Source organism: Diplotaxodon limnothrissa, linkage group LG3 (genome assembly GCF_057381915.1).
Source record: "Diplotaxodon limnothrissa isolate DT_005_m linkage group LG3, D_limnothrissa_male_GT1.1, whole genome shotgun sequence".
NCBI lineage: Eukaryota > Metazoa > Chordata > Actinopteri > Cichliformes > Cichlidae > Diplotaxodon > Diplotaxodon limnothrissa.
The window spans coordinates 54,479,933-54,497,822 of record NC_140598.1 but is presented as its reverse complement, the minus strand read 5'-3'; the positions used below and the strand labels follow the sequence as shown (position 1 = coordinate 54,497,822).

The following is a 17,890-nucleotide window of genomic DNA, read 5'->3' as shown; positions in this document are numbered from 1 at the left end:
CTGCTGTCCTTTTGTTGTTCTTTTGGTTGATTTGTAACTTTGTATTGGTTAGTCCGTCCAGCCGTAAGGGCTGTTATGAATGATTGAGAGTGAGTCTTGTAAGGACGAACTAACCTCTCTCTTTTTCTTTTTTTCCGTTTATTTGTTTGTGCCACTTCCTTTATAAACCCAGGTTGCAGGTCATAGCGCTGCTTCCCAGCTGTGCAGAGGTCCAAATTGTTTGCAGTGCATGCCCATAGGTAAATTGATTGCAGTATCTCTAGATTGGGTTTGCAGTGTAGCGCTATTTGCTCACACCTTTGGTGTGATAGGTCTCATGTGCAGCTTGGATGTTAGTAGAATGTGTTATAAGTCCTGTCTGGGAATGAGTGGGAAAATGTATATTTAATTGATGGAACAAATAAATCATGAATTTATTTCTTTGACATTTTATTCAACACCTTAGTGCTCCTTACATTTGTTTTAATTGACTTAAGACATTATACTTTAATTATACTCCAATAATCTTTTAAATATATCTTTCTGAATAATGTTCAGCTAAAAATACAAATAAAATAATATTAATAAGCCAAGAATAAGCGGAATACAATAAGTGTATTCCAGTATGTACAGTATATATGTGTATAATGGGCAATTGCAATGTAAAGGGGGGGTTAGGATGAATAAATAAATGCACATTTCCTTTAAAACTTCAAGTTCTTACTCTCTCATTTTTCTGTACATTAGCCCTTACACTTTAAATTTAGAATAATGACAAAGATTTGGAAATTACGCCATATTGTATTACAATTGCACTGTATTATAAGGTGCTACCACAACACGAGACACAGCTCTGAGTAGTGAGCACAAAGACTATTTAAAAAAAACCCTCTGCGTATAACGATTTTTTAAAAGACCGGATGTCAGCAAAAGGTTTTAAAATTGTTAATTGTCATCATTATCATTTCAAATCATCTTCATCTAAATTTGAGTTCAGATATCAGTTTGGGAACACGCATAAATCCTCCGAGAAACAGTCGATTAGGTTTTGAAACCCCAAAATTGATATATTACTCCACATTTAAAGCCCTAATTAAAAGTTAAGTGCTCAAATGCTAATGGCTTCAATTGAGGTTTGCTGATAGTTTGAGCTAACAGCGTACCCGTAATAGCGGTCTGTTTTCCGTTTTTAGGTCTATGTAGTACATATCCGGTCTGGCCGACGGGAATGTAGACGTAGACGGAGGATATCTCTCTTTACTCCTGCGTGTCTTTGACACATCCTGCCTTGAGCGGAAGTGTCTGGGATTCTGCTCGAGTCGTCGCTTCAAAACAGTCGTTTGTAAAGGGAGACGGGGACAAGCGGTGTCCGCATCTCTCCCTCCACCATCACCACCATCACCGGCAGCCGGGCTCTTTTTAGCGTGGCTTTATGAGCGCGGGACATGCTCTGTCAGGTTAGACCTCTGCCACAGCAGACAGGCGCAATTCCTAGCAAACTAACGAGAAGACAGCTGAGAATTGGGTTAATAAATAAATAAATAAATCGGATTTGCCCCCCTCTAATGAGCACGTTTTTGTTATAGGTCTGCGCAATCTACGTGAACGCTTGTCTGGACACAGGAGAGGATTAAGTTACTGCTGTTGGCGGCGGATTATTTTATTGGCCTCTTCTTGTCACGCCCGAGTCTTTGGTGATCCTTCTTCCAATTAAGAGAGGTCTCTCAAAAACCGCAGGTATGTGCGCTTTTGGACTGGAAAATAATAACGCGAGATGTGTCATTGTGGGACTATCTAAAACGGGTCCTTTGTTGCTCATGTCTGCATTTGTTTCTTTGCAAAAAAAGAAGAAAAAAACAACTGCTGTCTCCTCACCTCCTATTGTGAGCAGACAATGGGAACACATAGAGAAATGGTGCAAGGATGCAGCATATTTACTAAATGGGTATATATAGAAATGAACATTATCGTGCAGTAAGATCGCGCTGTTTAATAACACAGGTTTAAACGCAGACTGGACGTAGTGGAATCCAGCGAACTGGATTTGGGGCGGTTTTATCCTCACGCTGGAGCCCTCTGTAGGCTTCATACCTGCTGATATGCCGTTTGCTTTGACCATTGGTATATGGCATATAGAGTTACTGCCTCCTCTCACAGCAGCTATGACTGCCCAACCCCCTTCTCCTCCCTGCACGGCATGTTTTGGTTTCAGGCGGATCATGCCCATTTGTCCACTGAAGCCTGACTGTACTTTTCAGGGCAGGCTCCCAGTATGAAAGAATTTGTCCGCTGTCCTGGCTGCCCCTTCTTTTTGTTTGCTTGTTTTTTTCACTGACCATATGAAGATGGTGAGGATTTACTAAACCAGCTGTACAGCAACATTAGCAGCATTAGTGCAGAGTTTGGGGATTCAAAAGACTAAGACTACAGTTTTAATAAAGCATGCATACTCAGCCAGTTTTTATTTCTATGCAATTCCAAATATTTTCCCCATCCCAAGTGGGAAAGTGTAACTAAGTGTTTCTTGGTAACTCATAAAAACAAAAAGAATCTGTTTTGTTATGTGACACTCAACTTAAAAGAACAGGATCTTTATTTTTAAGTTTTAACACTTTATTGTCATTGCACATTCATTAGTTGTAGTACTTGTCCCACATTTGTGCAAAAAGAGAGCCAAGCAGATGACAGTAAATAAATACCATATATACAGAATAAAATATATATGATATATGCAGACAATTAAATATGCAATATGCATATAACAGCATTATATTTTCGGAGGTATACAGTGGGGTGTTATAATTGTCCATTTAATTGTCCTAAATATGGCAAATTCTTATTATTTTCACTGGAGCTTAATTATATATTGCTGAGAGCTGATATCAGATATTTGCTGATATATCAGTATCAACATTTATATCAGGCCATAAATGAAAATTTAAAAAGTAAAGAAGAGATGAGAGAAACACCCTTCAACTGTGCTATGAGTGCTGATGTTGCCTATTTTGTCCACCAGTGGGCACTCTACAGCTTAACTAGAAGTGAAAACACAAAAACGGTAAAGTACTTACTGACTATATACAAAAGAATATTTTTAAACTATCGTGAACTTATCAAGGACCAATAATATTATCGGTATGTGTATCGTTCTTAAAAATCCTGTAACAGTCAAGGTCTATTTTCCGTCATAAAATATACTGAAAAATGGAGATCTGAGTAGATAAAGAAGACATGTATTGTTGCTTGTTTTAGTTAACATGCATTTTAAATAAGATATAGTCCATTTTAAAAGGTTACAATATTTCTTTTTAGCCATATTTTACTGGGGAAAATATCATTTTTTTTCACAGTCCAAATGATTAAACCAGAATTTATTTTTCAAGCTTATTGGCTGTTTGGTTAATAATTATCCTGCTTATTTGATTACTGTTTGCTGACAGAAGCTTTTTACTTTTCAGCTGATGAGTTAATAATTTACTGTCATTCAGCAGCATCTGTCCATTTAAGGTTGCTGAATTGTAACTGTTCCTCTGTGTAATCTTAATCTCCTCAGGTATGTCTTTCCGGCGAGGTGTGGTCAGGCAGAGCAAATTCCGCCATGTTTTCGCCCAGGCGTGGAAAGCCGAGCACTGCATCGATGATGTCAGAGTGTCCCGGGTGACGTGGGACAGTCCACTCTGTGCAGTCAACCCCAAATTCATTGCTGTTATCATTGAAGCGGGTGGAGGAGGGGCCTTCCTCGTGGTTCCAGTCAGCAAGGTTCAGTCTCCTACATTACAGAGTATCAGATAAACAGTAGATCGATGTTTCTTCCACTCTCCTACTAAAAGCATTATGTCACCAACTTTTTAACAGCCTGCTGCATGCCTGACTAAAGTACTTTCTACACTTACGAGACCATTAGCAGGACTGGATAATGCATTAATGGTTGAAACACTCTGTTTTTCTCTACAGAGTGGAAGAATCGACCAGTCCTGTCCCACAGTCTGTGGTCATGCAGCACCAGTGTTGGACATCCAGTGGAGTCCTCATGATGACAATGTCATTGCAAGTGCCTCAGAAGATTGCACGGTGAAGGTAAAATTTTCAAACCTTGTAGAAGTTCTGTGCTGGTGGTTTGTGGTCAAGTTATCTGTAATCTGACGTCCGTAGGCATCAAACCCGCCACATCCTTAACCCACTAAAGCTGTGTTGGTCCTTCTTCTGCTGCTAATGAAAACACATCAGACTTCAGGGTGCAGACCTTGAGTGTGCTTCAAACTACTATAATAATTAACATTGTGTATTTAACACTTTCTTTATCATATTGTATGACTTAATTTTACAATTATAAGTAAAATTATGTCAGTAGAATTCAGTTGAGAGGTCTTTGGTGCCCTGGGTCCGTCCATAATGCCAGTGCTGGTGTGAATACAAAACATATGAGGGTTTCCTGTAGTGTGTGGTGTGGGGACAGAGGTCGTGTCATTTCTGAGGTTAGGTTGGAGCCTGGATCAACACTTTAGGTGCTTTGTCAAGTCATCCAAGAAATTCCAGAGCTTTTTTTTTTTTTAAACAGTGATTGTTCAGCTGAAGGAGACGACTGCCAGGGGTGCGTGCTTGGTTTGCAGCATTTTTTAGGTGTAGGTAATATTGTTTCTCTGATCACAGCTGTGTAAACTTACGGCGAGGTCTCTGTGAAACAAGTTGGCATTCCTCAGCTGTTAGACACGGCTGGGCGAGGAGGGGGGTTAAAAGAATGTCACTGATTCCAGATAAATGATTGACGAGCACCCATAGTCTTTTCTTCAGGCACACCTTACCATTTTTTAACAGAAAGTAAATCACTTTTGATACTACTAAAAAGCTATACTGGGATATAGATACTGTTTTAAAAAAATACAAATATATATTAACTAATAAAAATCTGAAATGTTGAAAGAGAACCTAAATGCATATTTAGTTGATATCGATAATTGGGTAGTAGCTAGGCTAGCTCTGACCAAACATAGCAAATTAAGCTATGGAGCTACTTCAAAGGTCACTTCCTAAAATGTCAGAGCTTTTTTAATCTTTTAAAAGGTGTATTGTGCAGGACTAGCTTAGCTGGCTGTTTTTTTCCTTCTAACAGCCTTACTATTAAACAAAGCCAATCATGTCTTGGCTGTAGCTTTATATTTAACAGGTAAAAATAAATGTGGTATTGAGTAAATTTGGATGAAGAAATGATGATGTACTCCAAGTGCTGTCTGCGTTATTCTTGTTAAAATGACATTAGCGAGTTAGCGCGGATTGCCGTGTGCGTGGGGCTGCATGGCGTCAACACGTTAGCACGGCTAGATTGTTAACGTGTTAGCGCCATGCAGCCCAATGCACTCGCTAACAGAGATTTGCCACGTTATTGCGGTTGTGACGTTACAGTCATTTTAACGAGATTAACGCTGACAGCACTAATCTATCTATCTATCTATCTGTCTGTCTGTCTATATATACACATACATATATGTATAAACTGGCAATAAAATAACCAATCTAAATCTTATATACAGAAAATGCAGGATTGCAGAAATGATACCACAGAGTGTGCATAAATTGCTGTTGCTGTCTAGCAGTGTGACAGTTCAACTGTTTAGGAGGGAGATGGTGAGGGGAATGAAGGCTCTGATAGCAGTAAGGTTAATAATATGTCAGGAAAACTGTAAAAATTATACGACACACATATATATGTCTGCTTTATGTTGAAGGTGTGGCAGATCCCAGATGGTGGGCTCACAAGTCCAATGACTGATGCCACTGTGACCCTTGAGGGACACAGTAAACGAGTGGGACTCCTGGCTTGGCACCCAACTGCCTTCAATATCCTCCTAACTGCAGGTAGGACCATCTGTAGCATTGTAGTGCTCCCATTGTTCTCCTATAACCAAACATGGTTCACATCTGTGGAAAATAACAGTGATAACTGGCTATGACTGGTGTGTTTTTTAAGTGTGTTGTGTAGAGAACATGGTCTAAACATTAAACTGCGCCACTGTGGAAGCAGGCTGGTGTAGTTTGTATGTTGCTTTACATATATTTCCATAAAAAAGTGATCTAAAACAAAGGGCTTGTGTTTGCACACTGGAAATGTATTGTACTTGAGTTTTATATGGTGAATTAAGGTAACCTTTGCCTTGTAATAAACATCCAGGGATCATTTTACCTTTTAACAAACTCCAAATATGGTGACAGTGAAACTCGAGGCGTAGCTTCCCCGTGCTAAACATTCCTCATTATCCAGATAAAAGTGACATACACCCGTCCATTTGTAAACAGTGAGAGTTGAGGAGCAGCTCCTGTCTTACTATGTTGGTGTTCAGTGACAGCCAGTTCAAATACTGCTGCATAATACAAGTATGGAGTAGGATTTCCCTCCTAGGCAACTCACAGCATGTGATTAACCTGAAAAATAATTACACTTTGCTGAAAAGCTGCCAGAGCTGGTTTCCATTGGAAATGTAGCCTACGCAAAGGAGGCACTACTATACGCACAAGCACATAAAGTAATGTTTGGCCTGCGGGATCCTCATGGCAGTGTAAGAATGTAAGCTGCCCACTTATGTTAATGCATACTGAGAAGAGTGCATATTGTTCACGCTGCATTATTTTACCACCAGCTTTTTTAAGCAGCTCTGCAGGCGTTGTTGCTCCTCAGTATAAGTTAGCGTTAGCGAGGAGAAAGGCAACACAACAACACAGTTATACTGTGCTAAATTTCCATAATGGAGTGAGATTAGAATTGTATTCAATTATATAACACTTTCAAATCACTCACATTAACTGCTGGTATCGTGATATAGCATCAAATACAGTGTATTATGTTATCTGTGTACAGTTATCATAATTATTTGATTCTTGATCGTGTCAGTGAAGTGGCTCTGTTAATTGTTCACTTTGTCATATTCCTTTTGGGATCCACTGCAAGGACTCAATCAGTTGAATAACATTGATAGGGGAAACATGTTTAAGTGCAACTGCTTGTTTAAATGAACATCAATATTTGCTACCAGGCTATCATTAATTGTACTGTAAAGGGGAATGAATCAAAAAAGAATATTGAGGTACTGACATCATGTCACAGATCGACTCCCAGCAAACAGCTCCACTGCTCTCACTCCATTTCAATTAAAATATTGGCCTGAAGTGCAAGGAATCGACTCGTCTTTCCACTCTAGCTACATCTTCTTTAAACTAACAACACAAATAAATGAATCTTTTATGTGAAAGATCAACAACAATGACTTGTTCAAAATTAGGCAGGAAATGATGTGATTGTTTGTGACATTGCCACTGATGGAGAAAAGTAACTACACCAGCAAGACGGATTCAACCATTTATAGGACACACTCCATGTACGACACATGTAATTAGAAGTTGAGACTTGATGCAGAACATATCAGGGAGAAGGCAGAAAAGCCCAGTTTGGAATCACAGAGCGAGCCGTGATACAATACGCTGAAAACGGCACAGATGGTGTTTCGATTAAGCAACTTTAAACTATCGGGGAATTCCTTTAAAGATGCAAAAGGGATTTGTTCACTGCATTGTGCTATTGTGTGTGTATTGTCATTATTATTCAGTTTTAATGTGTCAGATCAGTTAATACTTTGCTTCTTTGCTTGTCTCACCGCGAGTTCACTTTACCAATATTTACTTTGATAAAGTTAATGACATACTGAGGTAGTGTGTGTAGGTAGTATCTGTCACAGGGCTAACACAGAGACAGACATCCATTCACACTGTTGTTCAATTTAGCATCGCCCTAACCTGTTGTTATTATATATTGATATATGGTGTCATAATTAGAGATGGGTATCGTTTAGGTTTTATCCAATACCGGTGCCAAACTGGTACTTTTGAAACGGTGCCGGTGCTTAAACGGTGCTCGAACCGGTGCTTAAAGAATGGAGAACACAAAATTGGTCCAAAAACCTCTCATGTTCAGCTGTTTTTTTGTAAAAAGATAACAATGTTAGCCTTTTCTGCAGCTATGGGGCATATATGGTATCACTCTTGGCTGGAAGCAGTGCTTAAACAATGGAAAAAACACAAACTTTGTCCAAAAACCTCTCATGTTTAGCTGTTTCCCACTTTTTCTTTGGTCATTTTAGCCTTTTTGGCCAGGGTGAAGGGAATATCTGCCATCAAACAAGAAGACAGCTGCATGTAACTACGACGGTGTTTGCTAGTTCACCTTACATGCATTAATGTAATAACGTGGTTAGCCTACTCAACGTAAATTACACACAAACAACGTTAAGTTACTCACGCAGAGAAGAACGGCTGCTGCTGCCATCATCATCCGTCATCATTTCTGCTACACTGGCAGGGCTAGGGGCCAGGACTCTCCTCTTCGGGTTTTTGGGGGATGTTGCTCCGGGTCCGATAACAGGCACCACACCCGCAGTAGATGTGCTCGGTGTGAGGTCTCGCAGCAAGCTATCAAATACGGCGCATTTCTCGGCTTTTAAAAAAACCGCTATGCGTCACCAGGTGTTTCATCAGATTTGAGGTGTTACCTCCTTTGACAGTATCACAGTATCAGCTTAAAGCACTTGTTGCAGGCTGCTGAGTTTGCATCTTTTGCTGTGAAGTACAGCCAGACTTTTGACCGCTTCGCCTTTTTAATCTGTAGCTCTGCTCTAAAAGAACGTACGTACCTGGGCCCGCCTACTATTCTCGGAAACGTAAAATGATTGGCTAGAAGTGTATCACAGCTCAGGAAATAAAGCACCGAAATGTGCGCTGCTTTTCGGTCTGGTTACTACCGTTTATGTCAGATGATGGCACCAGATACCGGTACCCATCCCTAGTCATAATACATTCATAATACACCTGCACCGATAACCTGTCACTTTCTCAAGACGAACAAGAAAAGCAAATGAATTTATAGGAACATCGGCAACATCTGCATCTGTTTATCCTCACATCCTTGCCCTGTACAATTTCAGGCTTCACACCCTCTTCCTTGGATGTTGTCTTTCCCTCTCTGTAGGCTGTGATAATGTGATCTGCGTGTGGAACGTGGGCACGGGGGAGCTAGTGTACCAGCTTGATGACGCCCACCCAGACTTGATCTACAATGTCAGCTGGAACAAGGACGGCAGTGCGATATGTACCGTCTGCAAGGACAAAGCCCTCCGAGTCATCGATCCGCGAAGAGGCGCCGTCCTCAAGGTGATTTCACATTCATGCTGTCCGTGAAGATGTGAGCAAAGCGTGGAGCACGGCTCGGCTCTCATTTCTGGTATAACGCGTCAGTGATCAGCTTGTGACTGCTTTCCTAGGTCAGAGAGAAAGTCCATGATGGTACCAGGCCCATGAGAGCCGTGTTCCTCTCTAATGGAAAAATCCTGACGACAGGCTTCAGCCGTATGAGCGAGAGGCAGCTGGCTTTGTGGGATACTGTAAGTTTCTTGTTAGACATGTGGTATAATGCAGGTGAACTGAATTTTACACATGGAAAAGGTTTGAGACACAAAAAACATGTGTGATTGTTAAAGTAGGCATTCTAGTGATGTGAAAATGCTTTTATCTTACAGAAAGACCTCTCAGAGCCAATGGTAATACAGGAAATGGATACGAGTAATGGAGTTCTGCTGCCCTTTTATGACCCCGACACAAACATGGTCTACCTGTGTGGGAAGGTGAAGCCTTGGCATCATGTGGCAAATAGAAATTTAGCTTGTTCTATGCAGCGTCAATCATCGTGATTGTTTTGTTTTTTTGTTGTTAATCTCATGGCTTTCAGGGGGACTGCACCATCCGATACTTTGAAGTGACTGATGAATCACCGTACGTTCACTTCCTCAGCTTATACAGCAGCAAAGAGCCTCAGAGGGGTGCAGGCTTTCAGAGTAAAAGAGGTGTGGATGTCAATAAGTGTGAAATTGCCAGGTAAGAACAGTATGCGTACCCGTAACTAGTAAAAACTACAATACACAGCTACTTCAGGAACTGACCAGTCTCCTAAAAGTGGGAAAGAATAATGCAGAATAACGTCAGACGGGACTTTGTCCTTGCTTTTTCGGCAGGTTTTATAAGCTTCATGAGAGGAAGGTGGAACCCATTTCTATGACTGTACCAAGAAAGGTAAGGCACACACATACTTTAAAAGTGGACTTTATAAACTGCTTTTTTTTTAATAGCTAATGAAGTTTCCATATTTCCTCTCCAGTCAGATCTGTTCCAGGGAGACCTTTACCCAGACACAGCCGGCCTGGAGCCAGCCCTCCTGGCTGACGAGTGGATCGCGGGGCAGGACGCGCCACCGCTGCTGGTCTCCCTGAGTGGTGGCTACACAGCTCCTCCATCCAAATACAGAGACACTCTCAGAAGCAAGCCCAAGCTCGTCTCTCAGGACTCTGGGACCGGGGCCGTCCCACCTTCCGCAGGGAACGTAGCAGCTCCCACGTCCACACCTACCTCTGCCGCCAAGGAGACAGAAGAAGAGACGCCACAGCCGACAGCGGCCACGAGGGAGACGGATGGAAACGGCGATAGGCCAAAGAGAGAGGTCGGTCAGCAGCAAGTGAGATGCTGATTTAAGATTTTTTGAAGCTATTTTTGACTTGTTTTTTCTCTCTCTCTCTCTCTTCTTTCAGGATGACGTGTTGAGCGAGCTGTTAGCAGAAATGAAAGCTCTGCGGGCCGTCGTGCTTGCTCAGAATCAGAGAATTGAGTTGCTGGAGAGACAGCTAGCACGGATTGAAGATGGGGATGTATGAGCAAGCGGAAGATTCACTACATTCAGATGGCTTTTTTTTTTCCCCTTAAATCCATAGACCATAGCCTTACTAGAGTCAACAGTACCTTAAGCAGTGTGGGCTGAAGAATGTAGTGTAGAGCAGCAACTAATTGTGAATAAATAGGAGCTTACAGCTATTGTTTCCAAGACCACAATATGTGGGTGACAACTGGGTAAAGGATATCGTTGCCGCTGTGTGACGGTGCATATAATGCAGTTTTGATCTTTGCTTTAATTTCGAAGCACCCTAAAGGAGTTGCATCGGCACAGTTGCCTCAATTTGACGCACAAAGTTGTGTTGAAAAGGATTATATTGGAGCTAACGAAGGCTGACAGTCTATAGCAAAGCTATTAAGTACCTCCTGTACGTTTTTCTCTCTGACGCACTAACAAATGTAACCATTAGGGCTATTTAATCAGGTAGATTAAGCTGCTAAACTGATTTCATATCAAACCCCCGGTTGTTATCTCACTGCGTGACTCGTGCTTTGTTTTACTACTCCATAATAGAACACCACGTGTAAAGTTAACTGTCCTCGGCAGCGAGAGCTGTGTGAATGATGGCCGATGAGAGCGTAGCTGAATATTTATGTGTATTCGTAGCTGTGTGTAGTGTTTGCAATCAGTGAGAAGGTGACACTTGTGATTTTGTACCTCATGTTGTCAGACGAGAACAGCGTAAAGATAACACTATGTTACACTGTAACCTGTCATAAACACAACACAGAATTTCTTTTTTTCTTTTCTTTTTTAAGCACGCGGAAATGCCGCAGTGTCACACGACCACTCGAGAACCAATCAGGATCTGAGCAGCAAATGTCACATTTTGTAGTTGTTGCTTCCAATGATATGAAAGACCTGCAGACTGGGCATGGGACGGGAACCTTTTTTTTCTTCTTTTAAATATTCAACCTTACACTACAGTGACCGTGCAGCTAAGTCTGACTAAACTGTTCCAAATCTACTCCGGATTGCAGACCAGATTTGGTAGCAGCAAGAAAAAGGTTCAAGTGTGGAGGCTTTTCTACGTTTTTGCGCTTGTATTTGTGTTGATGAAAAAGCACTTTTAGATTCGTGTAGTTTTGTGTTTTTTGCTATTACATTTACATTTAGAGGCATTGATCTGTTATTAATCTGTTCTGCTTACAAATGTAGAATAACATTGGTACATTCCACATAAAGACTACCCCTTTATTACTTTATTTATTTCTTTATGCACTGATGTAACATTGACTGTAAAAAAAAAAAAAAAAAAGTAGCAGTTTTAATCAGACTACATTGTGAAAGTTCAATAAACATTAATTCTTACTTTATGTGAATTGGCCTTTTTCATATGAAGTAGTCAGATCACGGTGTGTATGTGTGATCACATTCTACCAACAGAGAGTGGTCTGAAAATGAGAAAATACTGAGTGAGCAGCAGTTCTGTGGGTGAAAATGTCAGAGGAGAATGGCCAGACAGTAGCTCAAATTACTATTCATTGCAACCAAAGTGTGCAGGAGAGCGTCTCTGAATGCACAACACATGGGGGTTATAGTAGCAGAAGACCACACTGAGTGACACTTCCTGTCAGCTAAGAACAGGAAACTGAGGCTTACAGCTTACACAGACCAAAGTTGGACAGAAGACTGGAAAAATGTTGCCGGATATTATGAGTCTCGATTTCTACTGCAGCATTCAGATGCTAGTCTTTTAGCATAAACAGCGTGACAGCTCCCTTGTTTCAACAGTTCTGTGTGGGATATTTTCTTACCACACTTTGGGTTCCTTAGCACCAACCAGGCATTCTTACAGTGCACCCATCTTCTGCCTAGTACACTATCCCTAGTGGGATAACGCACTATTTCACAAAGCTCAAATGACCTCAGACTGGTTTCTTGAACATGACAGTGAGTTCAGTGTACTCAGATGGCTTCCACAGTCTTTAAATCTCAATTCAACAGAACACCTTTGAGATGTGTTCTCAAAGGTTTCAAGGTGGCATGTTCCACCCTAAACGGATCCCTTGCCACCCTAGTTTTGCATATGACAGTATTGTTTATTAAAATAAAACAGCATTAACACTTTGAGCCTAGCTACAGTTAACCCTGAAATACACATTCTAAAACTGAATATATTGCATAGTGTTACCCCCCTCCCACCCACTGTTAACAAATGGTTCAACCCATAGCACAGACCGGCTTTTTTTCTTGTTGTCAGTAGCAAGTGATGTGCCAAAGCACATTTTAAATCAACACCATAGTCATTTCAGATTTTATGTGTGAAACTTAAGTTAGACTTGTGTTTGTGAATGAGCCACCCCATGGTGTGTATACTTCATCCATTTGAATCATTTTAACCATATGTAACACCTGCGTGTGTGTGTGTGTGTGTGTGTGTGTGTGTGTGTGTGTGTGTGTGTGTGTTTTTGCCACCCCATTTGATTTTCATGCCATCCTAAGAAGGTTTCTCTAGATCCACCCCTGACACAAGATGAACATCAAGGACCAAAATCTGTGAGGAATGTTTCCAGCACCTTGATGAATATGTGCCATGAAGAATTAAAGCAGTTCGCAATGCAAAAAGGGGATCCAATCCAGTATTAGCGACGTGTACCTAATAAATGGCCAAGAGACTATGGTATTTGGGTTTGGTAACCGTGCCATCGCCTGCTGCTTTGTGCATTTAAGCAGATGCACAAAACACAAACAAAACAGTTTAACGTGTTGTACTTGACTGCTCGTCAGATCAATTAAAATTCCTCACACCCAGCAAAGGCCATTTTATCTGATTTGTACTAGAAAGCAGCTGGAGGCTTGTTAGAAAGGCTTATAACAACAATAAAAAGAATAACAGAACAACCTGTGATCTTTTTAGAATGAAAATCAAACCCAATCAACCATGCAAAAGCCTAAAAAGAGGCCACCCAGTTCCTCCTCTCAAGTCAGCGTAAAAGTAACAATGTGGAGCTTTAGTACCATTCTGAAACACAACAGCTCAAAGTGTTAATAACCCAAGGTTAGAACAGTAGATCACTGAATTATGTAAACAACACAAGAGTGCTTAACCTCCCCCTCAAAAAACCCAAAACAACAGAGTTATGATTAGAGTTGTATAGATATGGATTTTCAGGGTTAACGGCCAAAAAATATCAGGTGCATAATAAGATAGAAAGATAATAGAAAAGTGAAATAGGAAACAGATGTAGGCTGGCTTTAGAGTGTAGTACAGTGCAGTATTACTGTACAGATTTGGTTTAGCTGTCTTTGTTGGGTGTAGGGGCTGTGGAAGGCAGGCCGGTGGAGCAAAAACAGGATGTGGCAAAGTGGTTTCATATTCAGCACAGCTTTTTGAACATGATGCACTCTTTTGATAGGTTCAGATATCACTGTTGTAATATGTAATTAAGTCCTTCGTTTGGGGGTTGATTAAAAAGAAATATAGATCAGGGTTTAGCTCTTAGGCTGCCTTCGGGTTCATGTACACCACCAGACTTGTTTTGTTGGTTTATATGTCCAATAAAGCAAAACCAAACCAAATTAACAAACTTCCAACTGAAAAAAAAAAGAAAACTATATATATAAGTTCATTCACAGACCTGTGCAACAAGTAATGAGACATGCATGTTCTGCACGTGTACTTCACAGACTTCACACCTGCAGTTTCCAAGTGACTTGTCAACCTCGCAAGGAACAAATTCAAATTTGCACCTTCCTCTTTCCATAAATAATTGTGTGTTTCCTTATCTGTGCTCATCACCACACCCCGTCAAAGTCTCTCTTTAATCTCTGCTCTCACCACCTCCTCGGAGGGCTTCAGCGAGCACTTTCTGCATCACATGTCATGCATCACCCCCCTGCTGTCTCTCTCTCTCACTTTTTTTCTTCTTCTTCTTTTTCTACGCACTCGTTCTAACACACCCTAAATGACACAAGTCAGCCTCTTTGCCATTCTTCGCTCTCCAGCAACACAAACAGTATCTCTCACTCACAACTTTGGTAAGTTTTTCGGGTTTTTAAAAAAAAATGTCCTTCCTGTTTTTCTCTTAAGCTCATTTTTGCTGCGCACATCTTTTACACTGAAACTGCTTTGTCTGCTTTTCCCCTGTTGTGATTTTTAATACTTTGGATTTTGAAGTACTTGAAGCATTTATTTAATCTATGCTAAGCTACATTTGAGGTACAATTACAGCACCTCAGGCAATAATTTGCAACTTAGATCAGTTATTCTGATCCATTTTGGCTTTAATTGCTCTTTGTAAGTGGACCTGCTTTAGTTCTTGATTAATTTTGCAATAGTTGATGTCGGCTCTCGGTCTGATGAACTCCGAGTGAAAAAGTTTCCACCCATGGCGGGCTGACTGATGCTGTTCAATTATCATTTTGACAGGAAACCAGCAAACGCTCTGAGCGGTCTGCAAAGCTTCCTGTCATCCTAGTGAACACAATTTAGAGTTTAACAAGGGCAGACTTCCTGTAACATCTCCAGTGTGAGTATGTATATAACTATAACCTGTGAGCCTGTGTTATGTTTTGGTAAAGATTGATTTAAAAAAAAACTTTCTAAATTTTAATGTGCAAAGAACACATTTGTATATGGAGAAAAAGTTTCAGGTTAACGCTGAGCAATGCATCAATGTTTCCTCTCGATTTAGAAAGCTACAATTAGTGATGCTTCATCATAAATCGTGCAATATTGTGCACTTGCTGTTCAGATGATAGGTCATTTCAGTAGTACCACTGCCGTTTTTGTGCAGTGTTGTGCATGCCTTAACTTTGTCAATTTACCTCTTTTTTAATTTCATGTTTAGATCCTGAGTATAAAATTCACCAATGGATCTCCTGATGACAAGTTCACAGCTGCTTTGAAAGCACCAGGAGTTTGTGACTGTAAAGTTCAGCCTGTAACTGAGACTCCAAACCATCCAGGAATTTTTTTTCTTTAATTCAACTGTAACTTCTTCCTAAGGAGGTAATGCACATTTTTAATTACATTTAATTGTAGCAAAGTCAGATTTGTGTCATTGCAACGAGTTAAAAGTGGACTGACAATGAGTTCAGAAGCCCTACACAAAGTCTGTGGCAGACTCTCAGTTTCCATTGTTTAAAAGTGCAAAGCGAGAAACAGCTTTCTGCTTTTGTGTTCCCTCAAGTGCACACACTGCATTGTTTTAAGTGATAAGGCACACCCTTGCTAAAATAAACAGTGAAAGCTGCTCTTAAAGCTAAAAATGTACCTATTTTTAGAAGTGCTTGTTTTGTGTGTGTGTGTGATAAACAGTGTTAATGACTTTCTTGCCAAGAGTTTGATAAAAAAAAAAATCATATTGCTGTCATATGTAGAAATATGAAGATGATGCAGACAGTTAGCTTTGCTAAGCAGTGTTAGAAAAAAAAACACACAGCTTTTGTGTTTGAAAAAAGGCCTAAAGCAGCTGTAAATCTTGCTTGCTTGCTATTTCTTTTTTTAATTTGCACCACAACGCAACTGTCAGATTTAGTTTGTTGTGTCAGAATGATTCTTAGCTGGTGTTCTTGGGACCAAAGCAAACTGTAATGCAGCAAACGACTGAAACAAACTTTCAAAAGTGGATATAAGTGCCAAAAATTGCGTGTTTGTCACTCTAGAATTTTGAAAATTTCTAATTTATGCAATTTGATCATCATTTTCGGCCGTTTCACTGCAGAATTTCAACTGGTGGATAAAGTTCACAGGTTTGTCTCTTTTTGACTATAAGAGAGTCAAATTTATGAGTTAAAAAATGTCTTCGGAGCGCCTTTGTAAAATGAAATAATTGCAATGACACATGTTCATCCAACTTTAAACCACCAGCTAACCTGACAAGCAGTTCTGCCCAGACCCAGAACTTGCTTACTGTGAGGTGATTAATGCGCAGCTATCCGTTACAATGGGTCTCTCATTTAACGAATCAAGCTAGACTATGAAAGGGACAAGGTTAGTTAGTACTTGACCACGGTTTGCTCCTGCTAGACCGAGCAGTCTTTCCACTGAAAGCTCCACCCACAGACACATTTTAATGCTCACATACAAATCCAGATAAATATATATCACACCTCACACCCTGTTGGCAAGTTATTGATTGAATGCATATGATTTCACATTAAGATCATTCAAAGAGACAAGGCTTGCTTGAAAGAGATTTTACTTGGCTATGTCAACGACCATCTTGAGTTTTCAAATGCCTAATGGGTTTTATGAAGAAAAAAAATCATATAGGAATTTATACATCAGCTTTGCCCCTTGTGTCCACCTGTGACTGATTTCCTTGTACTTCACCCTTCGTACTTAGCTAGTCTATCAGATTTCAGCCTTCAATTAAACGAAATTAGAATAATGTAAAATGTCATTTTTCTAATTTGACTTGGTAAGAATGTAAACAAACACATTTTCTGAAATCCTACATCACCAAAAGATTTATGAAAATGAACTGATTCCCCATGTGTGTTCATACTAATTCTGAACCTCTTCTCTGTCTTTCCTTCAGGAATGGACAGCAAAACTACGGTGGTGGCCCTTGTTGTCACCCTATTACTCCTCCTTGTTGTGCTCTTTGTACTGTACAAGAAGCTGAACAGGGAGGCTGAAGGGGAATATACAGTCCGACGCATTGTCTACAAGGAAGGAGGTCTCAGGGACCAGGCGAGAAGTGCAGCGTTAGCTGTGGGGGCACGTCTTGGGGTCCAGCTGTGGCCTGGAAGTGATGAAGAAGAGGAAGGGGAGGAAATGCAGGAAGTCCAAGATGAAGAAGAACAGGTGGACAGTGGTGGTAGTCAGGAGAGTGACACAGAGGGAGATGAAGAGGAGGAGGACAACGACACTGGTAATGCTAAGGAGAAAGAAAGTAATACTTCAAATGATGACTCAAGTATTGGGAGTTCAGAGGCAGGAGAGCAAACCAAACTTAACGATGAGTCTGAGCCAGAGGGAGAGACGGAAGATAAAAGTGAAGAAAAGGAGGAGAAAGTGGGAGAAGAGCAGAGTAAAGCTGAGGCAAGTGGAGGGCCGGGATTGCTGATAGATCTAAAGCAGTTCTCTGGAAGTGCGATCTGGTCTGAAGAAGGTGGTGAGGGTAAAGGTGACGTGACGGCGTTGTGAGAATCAGAAATAATGAATAAGACTGAGGAAACTGCCAAATCAGGATTTCACAA

General features: G+C 40.6%; 2 protein-coding genes across 2 annotated transcripts; both read left to right on the top strand.

The window, feature by feature from the left end:
- The first annotated feature begins 1,298 nt into the window (after positions 1-1,298).
- On the top strand, positions 1,299-11,852 carry coro1b (coronin, actin binding protein, 1B). The gene is made up of 12 exons (XM_085350939.1): positions 1,299-1,436; positions 1,566-1,716; positions 3,533-3,738; positions 3,934-4,056; positions 5,703-5,832; positions 8,990-9,171; positions 9,282-9,401; positions 9,537-9,641; positions 9,746-9,891; positions 10,029-10,086; positions 10,172-10,510; positions 10,599-11,852. Exons 3-12 carry the CDS (start codon positions 3,535-3,537, stop codon positions 10,719-10,721), a joined length of 1,530 nt encoding a protein of 509 aa, XP_085207065.1. The 5' UTR covers positions 1,299-1,436; positions 1,566-1,716; positions 3,533-3,534; the 3' UTR covers positions 10,722-11,852.
- A 2,821-nt stretch (positions 11,853-14,673) lies between these two features.
- Positions 14,674-17,843, top strand: LOC146636610 (uncharacterized). The gene is made up of 4 exons (XM_085350938.1): positions 14,674-14,719; positions 15,111-15,210; positions 15,532-15,692; positions 17,227-17,843. The coding sequence occupies exon 4, from the start codon at positions 17,229-17,231 to the stop codon at positions 17,835-17,837; it is 609 nt and encodes a 202-aa protein (XP_085207064.1). The 5' UTR covers positions 14,674-14,719; positions 15,111-15,210; positions 15,532-15,692; positions 17,227-17,228; the 3' UTR covers positions 17,838-17,843.
- Positions 17,844-17,890: the final 47 nt, after the last annotated feature.